The sequence below is a fragment of the Heterodontus francisci genome, chromosome 12 (assembly GCF_036365525.1).
Source record: "Heterodontus francisci isolate sHetFra1 chromosome 12, sHetFra1.hap1, whole genome shotgun sequence".
In the NCBI taxonomy this organism is placed as follows: domain Eukaryota; kingdom Metazoa; phylum Chordata; class Chondrichthyes; order Heterodontiformes; family Heterodontidae; genus Heterodontus; species Heterodontus francisci.
The window spans coordinates 11,618,456-11,631,250 of record NC_090382.1 but is presented as its reverse complement, the minus strand read 5'-3'; the positions used below and the strand labels follow the sequence as shown (position 1 = coordinate 11,631,250).

Below are 12,795 nucleotides of genomic sequence, written 5' to 3'. Positions count from 1 at the left end.
GCGAGAGAGAGAGAGGGAGCGAGAGAGAGAGAGGGAGCGAGAGAGAGAGAGAGGGAGTGAGAGAGAGGGAGGGAGCGAGAGAGAGGAGCGAGAGAGAGAGAGGGAGCGAGAGAGAGAGAGGGAGCGAGAGAGAGAGAGAGGGAGTGAGAGAGAGGGAGCGAGAGAGAGAGAGGGAGCGAGAGAGAGGGAGCGAGAGAGAGAGAGAGAAAGCGAGAGAGAGAAAGCGAGAGAGAGAGAAAGCGAGAGAGAGAGAAAGCGAGAGAGAGAAAGCGAGAGAGAGAAAGCGAGAGAGAGAAAGCGAGAGAGAGAAAGCGAGAGAGAGAAAGCGAGAGAGGGAAAGCGAGAGAGGGAGCGAGAGAGAGGGAGCGAGAGAGAGGGAGCGAGAGAGAGGGAGCAGAGAGAGAGGGAGCGAGAGAGAGGGAGCGAGAGAGAGGGAGCGAGAGAGAGGGAGCGAGAGAGAGAGGGAGCGAGAGAGAGAGGGAGCGAGAGAGAGAGGAGCGAGAGAGAGAGGGAGCGAGAGAGAGAGGGAGCGGGAGAGAGGGAGCGAGAAAGCGAGAGAGAGAGGGAGCGAGAGAGAGAGGGAGCGAGAGAGAGAGGGAGCGAGAGAGAGAGGGAGCGAGAGAGAGAGGGAGCGAGAGAGAGAGGGAGCGAGAGAGAGAGGGAGCGAGAGAGAGAGGGAGCGAGTGGGTGAGCGGGCGACAAAGACCCAGCGAGCGGGAGGTAGAGAGAGAGACCCAGAATGAGAGAGTGAGAGAGAAAAGAGACCCAGAAAGAGAAAGAGAGAGATAGAGAGAGAAAAAGAGAGAGAGGGGGAGAGGGGCCCAGAGAGACAAAGACCCAGAGAGAGGGGGGGGGGGGGGGGTAGAGAGAGAGAGACAAAGACCCAGAGAGAGGGGGGGGGAGGTATAGAGAGAGAGAGAGACACAGACAGACAGATACACAGAGACAGAGAGCGAGCGAGCAAGCCAGAAAGAGAGAGAGGGGTGGGAAGGAGACCCATAGAGAGGGAGGTAGAGAGAGAACGATCCACCAAGAGATCCACACAGAGAGAGAGAGAGAGATCCACAGAGGGAGAAGCCCAGAGAGACACATTTGGGGCCCTGGGTCCCAGCGAGCGACAGGGAAATGAGGACATGTGCCCTTGCACCCTGCCTGCATCAGCACTCCCCACACCCACCTGCACCCTCATCGTGCACAGGACCTTTATCCGCCCATTTTCTGCATTCATCCGCACACGCTCTGTTCCCATGTTCCCCACACAGGCCCTGTACCTGCCTGATACCCATGCTGCCCACAGCCACCTGCACCCATGCTCACCAGCACCTGTCCTGCACCCGCACATGTTTTTATACACACTCACTGCACAATCCCTGTATCCACGCGTGCCCTGTACACTCACCCACAGACCCCCTGTATGCACACTCACCTTGTATATGTGCTCTCACCCACATGCGCCCTGTGCCTGAACTGGCGCCAAAAGTGAGGTTATCCTTACCACAAGGTCCTCCACCGATCCATTGCTGCTTATGACAAGTCCATTGAGTTGGTCCTGGATTTGCCCAATGGTCTGGGGCAGATCCCGTGCTGGAATAAACCATTCATGCTCTTCCTCCTCCTCGAGCATCTCCTGAAAGCAGCGCTCGATGAATTCTTCCTCCACAACTCTTCTACAATCTAGATGGTCACAGAAAATGACTCCTAACTGGTTGGTACATGCAATCCACTCTGAAGCAAAGCAATAGTTCATATTCTAGCCCAATCTTTTAACTTGCACACTGACCATTTGTTTGAAAGGGTGTGCTGGGTAGATTAACACAGCAGAGTGACAGATATTTGTATAGTGCTGATAGACAAAACTAATGGTCGTGCTGGCTTCAGGTCTGGCAATGCCTCCATTTTAAAATATTCATCCTTGTTTTCAAATCCCTCTATGCCTCACCCCTCTCTCTATCTGTATAAACTCATCCTAGTCCCACAACCCTCCTCGATCTCCATTTCTGGCCTCTTTCACTTTTCCGATTTGAAATCACTCCACCATTGGCAGCCGTGTTTTCAGCTGCCTAGGCCTTAAGCTGTCAATCTCTTCGCCTCTCTGCCCCTCTTTTTCTAAGATGCCCCATAAAACCTCTCTAACCAAGCTTTACAACACCTGTCCCTAATTAGTGTCAAATTTTGTCTGATAACGTTCGTGAAGTACCTTTCATGTTAAAGGCACTGTAAAAATGCAAGTAGCTGTTATTCTATACACAGGTTCACTGAATACAGTACCAGTGAGAGTAAAGTCAATGGACGAACCACCCAGCATTGAGCTACGCACTGGAAACGACAACGCACACCCAGCCCTGTCGACCCTGCAAAGTCCTCCTTAACTAACATCTGGGGGCTTGTGCCAAAGTTGGGAGATCTGTCCCACAGACTAGTCAAGCAATAACCTGAGTCTTTTCACCGAATCATACCTTCCAAACAATGCCCCAGACACTGCCATCACCATACCTGGATATGCCCTGTCCCACTGGCAGGACAGACCCACCAGAGGCGGCGGCACAGTGGTATACAATCAAAGAACAAAGAAAATTACAGCACAGGAACAGGCCCTTCGGCCCTCCAAGCCTGCGCCGATCCAGATCCTCTACCTAAACATGTCGCCTATTTTCTAAGGGTCTGTATCTCTTTGCTTCCTGCCCATTCATGTATCTGTCTAGATACATCTTAAAAGACGCTATCGTGCCTACGTCTACCACCTCCGCTGGCAACGCGTTCCAGGCACCCACCACCCTCTGCGTAAAGAACTTTCCACGCATATCCCCCCTAAACTGTTCCCCTCTCACTTTGAACTCGTGACCCCTAGTAATTGAATCGCCCACTCTGGGAAAAAGCTTCTTGCTATCCACCCTGTCTATACCTCTCATGATCTTGTACACCTCAATCAGGTCCCCCCTCAACCTCCGCCTTTCTAATGAAAATAATCCTAATCTACACAACCTCTCTTCATAGCTAGTGCCCTCCATACCAGGCAACATCCTGGTGAACCTCCTCTGCACCCTCCCCAAAGCATCCACATCCTTTTGGTAATGTGGCGACCAGAACTGCACGCAGTATTCCAAATGTGGCCGAACCAAAGTCCTATACAACTGTAACATGACCTGCCAACTCTTGTACTCAATACCCCGAGTTGCCCTGGGAGTCCTCAACATTGAGTATGGACCCCATAAAGTTTCATGGCATCAGGTCAAACATGGGCACAGAAACCTCCTGCTGATTACCACCTACCACCCCACCTCGGCTGATGAATCAGTGCTTCTCCACATTGAACACCACTTGGAGGAAGCACTGAAGGAGACAAGGGCACAGAATGTACTCTGGGAGGGGGGGCTTCAAGGTCCATCACCAAGAGTGGCTCCGTAGCACCACTACTGACTGAGCTGGCCAGTCAGCTCCTAAAGGACACAGCTGCTAGACTGGGGCTGCGGCAGGTGGTGGGGAACCAACAAGAGGGAGAAACCTACTTGACCCCGCCCTCACCAATCTGCCTGCCGCAGATGCACCTGTTGGTAGAACTGACAACCGCACAGTCCTTGTGGAGACGAAGTTCCTTCTTCACACTGAGGATACCCTCCATCGTGTTGTGTGGCACTATCACCGTGCTAAATGGGATAGATTTCAAACAGATCTAGCAATGCAAAACTGGGCATTCATGAGGTACTGAGCCATCAGCAGCAGTAGAATTGCATTCAACCACAAACTGCAACCTCATGTCCCAACATATCCTATACTCTACCATTACCATCAAGCCGGGGACCAACCCTGGTTCAATGAAGAGTGCAGGAGGTATGCCAGGAACAGCACCAGTGTGAAGCTACAACATACGATTACATGCATCCCAAACAGCGTAAGCAGCATGCGACAGACAGAGCTAAACGATCCCACATCCAACAGATCAGATCTAAGCTCTGCAAGCCTGCCACATCCTGTTGTGAATGGCAGTGAACAATTAAACAACTAACAGGAGGAGGCTTTCCCACAAATATCCCCATCCTCAGCGATGGGGGAGCCCAGCGCATCAGTGCAAAAGACAAGGTTGAAACATTTGCATCCATCTTCACCCAGAAGTGCTGAGTGGATGATCCATCTCGGCCTCCTCCTGAGGTCCCCAGCATCATAGATGTCAGTCTTCAGCCAAATCGATTTATGCCACATGATATCAAGAAATGACTGGATACTGCAAAGGCTATGGGCCCTGACAATATTCCGGCAATAGTACTGAAGACCTGTGCTCCAGAGCTGGCCGCACCCCTAGCCAAGCTGTTCCAGTACAGCTACAACACTGGCATCTACCCGGCAATGTGGAAAATTGCCCATGTATGTCCTGTACACAAAAAGCAGGACAAGTCCAACCCGGCCAATTACCGCCCCATCAGTCTACTCACGATCATAAGCAAAGTGACGGAAGGTGTCATAGACAATGTTATCAAGCGGCATTTACTCAGCAATAACCTGCTCACTGACGGTCAGATTGGGTTCTGCCGGGGCACTCAACCTGAATACAGCCTTGGTCCAAACATGGACAAAAGAGCTGAACTCCAGAGGGGAGATGAGAGTGATTGCCCTTGACATCAAGGTACCAGTTGACCGAGTATGGCATCAAGGAGCCCTAGCAAAACTGGAGTCAATGGGAATTGGGGAAAACTCTCCACTGGTTGGAGTCATACAGAGTACAAAGGAAGATGGTTGCGGTTATAGAGTCATACAGCACAGAAACAGGCCCTTCTGAAATGTTCTGAGGGTTCCTGCCCCTACCACTCCTTCAGGCAGTGTATTCCAGATTCCAACCAACCTCTGGGTGAAAGAAATTTTCCTCAAATCCCCTCTAAACCTCCTGCCCCTTACCTTAAATCTATGCCCCATGGTTATTGACACCTCCGCTAAGGGAAAAAGTCTCTTCCTATCTAACCTATCAATGCCCCTCATAATTTTGTATACCTCAATCATGTCCCCACTCATCCTTCTCTGTTCCAAGGAAAACAACCCTAGCCTTTTCAGTCTCTCTTCATAGCTGAAATGCTCCAGCCCAGGCAACATCCTGGTGAATCTCCGCTGCACCCTCTCCAGTGCAATCACATCCTTCCTATATATGGTCCCCAGAACTGTACACAGTACTCCAGCTGTGGCCTAACTAGTGTTTTATACAGCTCCATCATAACCTCCCTGCTCTTATAAGCTGTGCCTCAGCTAATAAAGACAAGTATCCCATATGCCTTCCTAACCACCTTACCTACCTGCGCTGCTGCCTTCAGTGATCTATGGACAAGTACACCAAGGTCCCTCTGACACTCTGTACTTCCTAGATCCTACCTTTTTTTCTTTTGGGCCTCCTTATCTCGAGAGACAATGGATACGCGCCTGGAGGTGGTCAGTGGTTTGTGAAGCAGCGCCTGGAGTGGCTATAAAGGCCAATTCTGGAGTGACAGGCTCTTCCACAGGTGCTGCAGAGAAATTTGTTTGTTGGGGCTGTTGCACAGTAGGCTCTCCCCTTGCGCCTCTGTCTTTTTTCCTGCCAACTACTAAGTCTCTTCGACTCGATCCTACCATCCATTGTATATTCCCTTGCCTTGTTAGTCTTCCCAAAATTCATCACCTCACACTTCTCAGGATTAAATTCCATTTGCCACTGCTCTGCCCATCTTACCAGCCCATCTATATCGTCCTGTAATCTAAGGCTTTCCTCCTCACTATTTACAACATCTCCAATTTTCATGTCATCTGCGAACTTACTTATCATACCTCCTATATTCATGTATAAATCATTAATGTACACTACAAACGACAAGGGTCCCAGCACCAATCCCTGTGGTACACCATAGGTCACAGGCTTCCACTCGCAAAACCAACCCTCGACCATTACCCTCGGTTTCCTGCCACGAAGCCAATTTTGGATCCAATTTGCCAAATTGCCCTGGATCCCATGGGCTCTTACCTTCTTAACCATCTCCCATGCGGGACCTTATCAAAAGCCTTACTGAAGTCCATGTATACGACATCAACTGCTTTACCCTCACCTACACATCTAGTCACCGCCTCGAAAAACTCCATCAAGTTAGTTAGACACGCTCACCCCCTGACAAAGCCATGCTGACTATCCCTGATTAATCCCTGCCTCTCCAAGTGGAGATTAATCCTGTCCCTCAGAATGTTTTCCGATAGTTTCCCAACCACTGATATTAGACTCACCGACCTGTAAATACCTGGTCTATCCCTGCTACCCTTTTTGAATAATGGTACCACATTCGCTGTCCTCCAGTCCTCTGGTACCTCTCCCGTGACCAGAGAGGATCTGAAAATTTGTGTCAGTGCCCCTGCTATCACCTCCCTTGCCTCACACAGCAGCCTGAGATACATCTCATCTGGGCCTGGGGATTTATCCACTTTTAAGCCCACTAAAGCAGCTAATACATCCTCCCTTTCAATGTTAATATGTTCAAGTAGATTGCAATCCCCCTCCCTGATCTCTACCCTACATCGTCCTTCTCCACAGTGAAAACAGATGAAAAGTAATCATTTAAAACCTCATCTATGTCCTCCAGCTCCACACACAGATTGCCACTTTGGTCCCTAATGGGCCCTACTCTTTCCCTGGTTATCCTCTTGCCCTTAATATACTTATAAAACGGATTTTCCTTTATATTGACCGCCAATGTTTTTTCCATGTCCCCTCTTCGCTCTCCTAATTACTTTTAAGTACCCCCCTACACTTTCTATACTCCTCTAATGCCTCCGCTGTTTTCAGCACTCAATCTGCCATAAGCCTCCTTTTTTTTTCCTGAACCAATACTCTATATCCCTGGACATCCAGGGTTCCCTGGACTTGGTGGTCCTACCCTTCACCTTAATGGGTACATGTTGGCTCTGAACTCTCACTATGTCCTCTTTGAATAACTCCCACTGATGTGATGTAGACTTTCCTCCAAGTAGCTGCTCCCAATCCACTTTGGCCAGATCCTGTTTTATCAAATTGAAATCGGCCTTTCCCCAATTCAGTACTTTTATTTCTGGCCTGTCTTTGTCCTTTTCCATAACTACCTTAAATTTTACAGAGTTATGGTCACTATCCCCAAAATGCTCTCCCACTGACACTTCTACCACTTGTCCAGCTTCATTCCCTAGGATTAGGTCCAGTACTGCCCCTTCTCTTGTAGAACTTTCTATATACTGGCTCAAAAAGCTCTCCTGTATGCATTTTTAGAATTCCTCCCCCTTTAAGCCTTTTACACTAAGACTATCCCAGTTGATATTAGGTAAGTTGAAATCCCCTACTATTATCCTGATATTTTTACACCTCTCTGAGATTTGCTTACACATCTGTTCCTCTATCTCTCCCTGACTGTTTGGAGGCCTGTGGTACACTCCCAGCCAAGTGATTGCCCCCCTTTTGTTCTTAAGTTCTACCCATATGGCCTCATTTGAGGCACCTTCTTAGATATCATCCCTCCTTACTGCAGTAATTGACTCCTTGATCAACAGTGCAATATCATTTCCTCTTATATCCCGTCACGCCTGAAGGTTCTAAACCCTGGAATATTGAGTTGCCAGTCCTGCCCCTCCCTCAGCCATGTCTCTGTGATAGCAATAATATCATAATCCCATGTGCTAATCAATGCCCTCAATTCATCTGCCTTATTAGTAAGACATTAAAGTATATGCAATCCAGCCTTGCATTTTTCCCACTTGTGCCTTAACAGGTCTATATTTGCTCTGCCTTCCAGACTGACTCAGTTTCTCTTCTATATTTGGCTGTGCCTCAATCCCCTACTGTACCTCCACACTGTATCCCATCCCCCTGCCAAATTAGTTTAAACCCCCCAACAGCACTAGCAAACCTCCCAGCAAGGATGTTGGTCCCATTCCGGTTCAGGTGCAACCCGTCCAACTTGTACAGGTCCCACCTTTGCCAGAAACAGACCCAGTGTTGGATGTCAATCATCTCAGTCCCAGGTCATCACTGCAGGAGTTCCTCAGGGAAGCGTCCTAGGCCCAACCATCTTCAGCTGCTTCATCTATGACCTTCCCTCCATACGGTCAGAAGTGGGGATGTTCGCTGATGTTTGCACAATGTTCATCACCATTCGCGACTCCTCAGATCCTGAAGCAGTCCGTGTCCATGTGCTTGGGCTGATAAGTGGCAAGTTACATTCGTACCACAGAAGTGCCAGGCAATGACCATCTCCAACAAGAGAGAGAATCCAGACCATCTCCCCTTGACACTCAATGGCATTGCCATCGCTGAATTCCCCACTAGCAATACCCTGGGGGTTAACATTGACCAGAAACTGAACTGGACCAACCATATAAATACTGTGGCTACAAGAGCAGGTCAGAGGCAGGGAATGCTGTGGCAAGTAACTCACCTCCTGACTCCCCAAAGCCTGTCCACCATCTACAAGGTACAACTCAGGAGTGTGATGGAATACTCTCCACTTGCCTGGATGGGTGCAGCTCCAACAACACTCAAGAAGCTCGACACCATCCAGGACAAAGCAGCCCGTTTAATTGGCACCCCATCCAGGTAGCCATGCTCAAATTACAATTCCACAAAGAGATGGTCATCGGTTAACTAACTGTTCTATGGTGGTCTATGAGGGAGCAATATTGGGCAGGACAAACCGGGGTTGCTCAAAATGTTAGAATTAGAGGCGTGCAGATATCTCAGAAGAATGTGGGGCTGGAGGAGATTCCGGATATGGGGATGTGGAGTGGCGGCAATGCCATGAATCGATTTGAAAACAAGGATGAGAATTTTTTAAATCAAGGTGTCACTTAACCAGGAGCTAATGTAAGTCAACAAGCACAGGGGTGATGGGTGAACAGGACTTGGTACAAGTTAGGACACCGCCAGCTGAGTTTTTGATGGCTTTGAGTTCGCAGAGGGCAGAATGTGGGAGACCACACGGGAATGTGTTGGAATCGTCAAGTCTGGAGGTAACAAAGCATAGATTAGTTTCAGCACATGAGCAGAGGCAAGAGCAGAGTCAGGGGATGTTATGGAGATGGAAAAGGCGGTCATAGTGGTCAGAAGCATATCTCGGGGTTAAATATGACACCGATATTTCGAATAGTCTGTTTCAGCCGGAGGAGTGGAGTCAGTGGCTAGGGTGTGGAGTTAGTGGCAGGGACCAAAGACACGGCTTTGGTCTTCCCAATATTTAATTGGAGATTTCTGCTCATTCACTACTGTAGAGTAATTGAATAGTTGATTGTATTCAGGTAATGAGCATTAACTGGGAATTCATTTGGGCGCCTATATAAAGGAGCAGACTGAAATTGTGGTGGTGGGGTTTTTGGAGGTGCATGTCTGGAAAGTGCATCTCTGTAAATGAAAGCTGTAAAAGTAAAGATTGGACTTCAGTTCTATTCTTCACTGCCTGACTTTCTGGAGTCTAAGTCAAAATGTAGTGGTGAGGTAGAGCTTTGTGTCGTCAACGTATATGTGGAAACTAATGCTGTGTTTTTGGATGATGTTGCATGTAGGGGGAGGCCAAGGCTAGATTCGTGGCGGACACCAGAGATAACAGTGGGGGAGCGGAAAGAGAAGCTACTGCAGGAGATTCTCTGGCTACAATTGGTACTTAAGTCTAGAACCAGGTGAGTGCAGCTGCACCCAGCTGGACGACAGTGGCGAGGCATTGGAGGAGGATGGTGTGGTCAACCATGTCAAAAACTGCAGACAGGTCAAGAAGGACAAGGAGGTCTAGTTTACCTTTGTCACAGTCACATAGGATGTTATTTGTGACTTTGATAAGAGCTGTTTTGGTACTGTGACAGGGACAGAAATCCGATGATTGGACTGTTTCAAACATGGAGTGCTGGAAAAGATGGGCACAAATTTGGAAAGTGACAACATATTCAAGGGCTTTGGAGAGGTAAGGCAGATTGGAGATGGGATGGTAGCTTGCATAGGGTCGAGAGTTTTTTTTCCAGGAGGGGGTGATGATGGCAGATTTGAAGGAAATAGGTACAATATCTGAGAAGCGAGCTAACATGGCAGCAAGGAAGGGAAGGTGAATGGTCAGGAGCTTAGTGGAACTAGCAAGAGGTGAATCCTATGGACAAGATGAGCTCAAAGAGGGTCTGAAGGGAGACAGGAGAAAAAATAGAGGAAGATAAGTTCAAGGCTACGGTAGGAGGGAGCATTAAGAGGAATTTTGGCCTGCTGCGCAAGGGAAAGGAAGGGAAGGGAAGGGAAGTGACAGAAGCAGCTGATCTGATGGTCTCAATCTCAGTGACGAGGTTCATGAGCTCCTTGCACTTTTTTTTTTATAGAGATACAGCACTGAAACAGGCCCTTCGGCCCACCGAGTCTGTGCTGAACATCAACCACCCATTTATACTAATCCTACATTCCTACCAAACATCCCCACCTGTCCCTATATTTCCCTACCACCTACCTATACTAGTGACAATTTATAATGGCCAATTTACCTATCAACCTGCAAGTCTTTTGGCTTGTGGGAGGAAACCGGAGCACCCGGAGAAAACCCACGCAGAAACAGGGAGAACTTGCAAACTCCACACAGGCAGTACCCGGAATCGAACCCGGGTCCCTAGTGCTGTGAGGCTGCGGTGCTAACCACTGCGCCACTTGTGGAAGGTAGGGGTGCAGGAGACAGGGGACAGGAGTTTAAGATGACAGGTTGCAGTAGAGGAAAAAAAAGCCTGTGATATCTTTGCAGTCTTGGCTAAACCAATTGCCTACCATATACTTTGAAGTCTGCATCCCTTGTAATTCAGAGAGCAGAGAAGAGGGCTGTTCCAAGGGTGTGTGAGAGAGAGAGCAAGCAAGAGAGTAATATTTTTAATGGGGAGTAGGGCATTGAAGGTGGAGGCAAGGGTGTGGTTGAGCAGATCAATAACTACAGGGCCAAAGGATCGACATTTGGGATTTTGTAAGTGCAGTTGTAAGTAAATTTGCAGTGTTTTTCTAGGGGCAGACACATCCCGTAAAGCCTGTCCCCAGTTTGCAGGCTACCATATACTCCCAGTATTAGGAGTCCTTTGCTCCTCTTCACTTCAATCCAAAAGGGATCCTGTTTACACAGGCTCTCTCTGCAATTCCATAAACCCCAAGGTTGTTTCGTTTTCTCTAATTCCTCAACCTGTCCTTCTTTCTTCATCTCAAATCAAACTTTTACAGCCAGGTATATTTATTTGTCAATCTACAAGATGCACTTTGGAAACTCACTAATACTCCTTCAACAGCACTTTCCAAACCCATGATCTCTACCACCTAAAAGGACAAGGGCAGCAGATGCATGGGAACCCCACCACCTGCAAGTTCCCCTCCAAATCACACACTATCCTGACTTGGAACTATATTGCTGTTCATTTACCGTCGCTGGGTCAAAATCCTGGAACTCCCTTCCTAACAGCACTGTTGTTCTACCTATCCCACATGGACTGCAGCAGTTCAAGGCGGTGGCTCACCACCACCTTCTCGAGGGCAATTAGGAATGGGCAATAAATGTTGGCCTAGCCAGTGATGCCCACATCCCACAGATGAACAAAAAAAACGAGCTCCACAGTTCCCATGTTTTGGTTTCTGATGTTACCTCCCAATTTTCCTCGTTTTCTATACTATCCAGTTAATCTCTCTCAATCGTTCTCCTTCCAATACGATCAGAGCTAACTGCCTGGTTTAGGATTAACCACTTCTTCAACCTCCACACAAAGATGGAGTATGCTGTCGTAGTAGAGGACCCAGGGCCTAGTGTCAGCCATGGCTTTGTGGTAGCTCTCTTGCCTCTGAGTCAAGAGGTCCAGAGTTCAAGCCCCACTCCAGAGACAGAAGCACATTATCCAGGCCAACACTCCCTGCAAAGTGCTGAGGGGTCACTTCACTGCCAGAGGTGCTATCTTTCCAATGAGATGTTAAACCAAGGCCTTGTCTGCTCTCGCAGATGGATGCAGAAGATCCCATAAGCAGGGAGTTTTCCCCAATATTTATCCTTCAACCAACATCACTTAAAAAAGATTATCTGGTCATTGTCACATTGCTGTTGATGGGATCTTGCTGGGCACACATTGGCTGCAGTGCTTCTTACATTGCAGCAGTGACTACACTTCTAAAGTACTTCATTGGCTGTAAAGCGACTAGAGACATCCTGTTGTTATAAAAAAACACTGTGTAAATAGGAGTCCTTCTTTACTGCACTCCAATATCTGGAACAACTGGATTACTCCAGGCAGCTGCTGTACGATGGGTCATCAGACATTCACTGCACTTCAGCCTCTGACTGGATGAGCTTTAGCTCTCCCTGCCAATTCACTGCCAGTCTGCGCCCAGCAATATCTGTAGTTACATCGAGACACTCCAAGAGTTCAAAATATTGCAGAAAATCTATTACACTGAAGTACAGCAAATGATGTGTTGTTAAGTGCAGCAGTGCATTAGAAAAATATCTAGAACTTGTGCCCTATTACATCTTTGAGTAACTTTTTCCATTATCTTTCCGACCACTGACATTAACTGACTGTCCTATATTTAAAAAGGGAGCTAGAACAACATCCGCTAGCTGGCTGATAAACGCACTATTCCCTTTTCTAGTGAATTGTTTTATATTATATATTGTGCTTCTGCTGTCTCTTCCCCAACTTCTTTTAATATGCATGAATGTAGGGTAGGCGATGGCATAGTGGTATTATCACTGGACTAGTAACCCAGAGACCCAGGGTATTGATCTGCAGACATGGGTTCGAATCCCACCACAGCAGAAGGTGGAATTTGTATTTAATTAATAAAATCGG

General features: G+C 48.0%; 1 protein-coding gene across 1 annotated transcript in view; it reads right to left on the bottom strand.

Annotated features, from left to right (window-relative positions):
- Positions 1-1,459: 1,459 nt before the first annotated feature.
- LOC137375545 (polyadenylate-binding protein-interacting protein 2-like) overlaps positions 1,460-12,795 on the bottom strand; it is a 76,438-nt gene continuing 65,102 nt past the window's right edge. Inside the window, exon 3 of the mRNA XM_068042887.1 lies at positions 1,460-1,674. Within this exon, the coding sequence (XP_067898988.1) occupies positions 1,525-1,674 (150 nt within the window). The 3' untranslated portion in view covers positions 1,460-1,524. The remainder of the gene's footprint in view (positions 1,675-12,795) is intronic.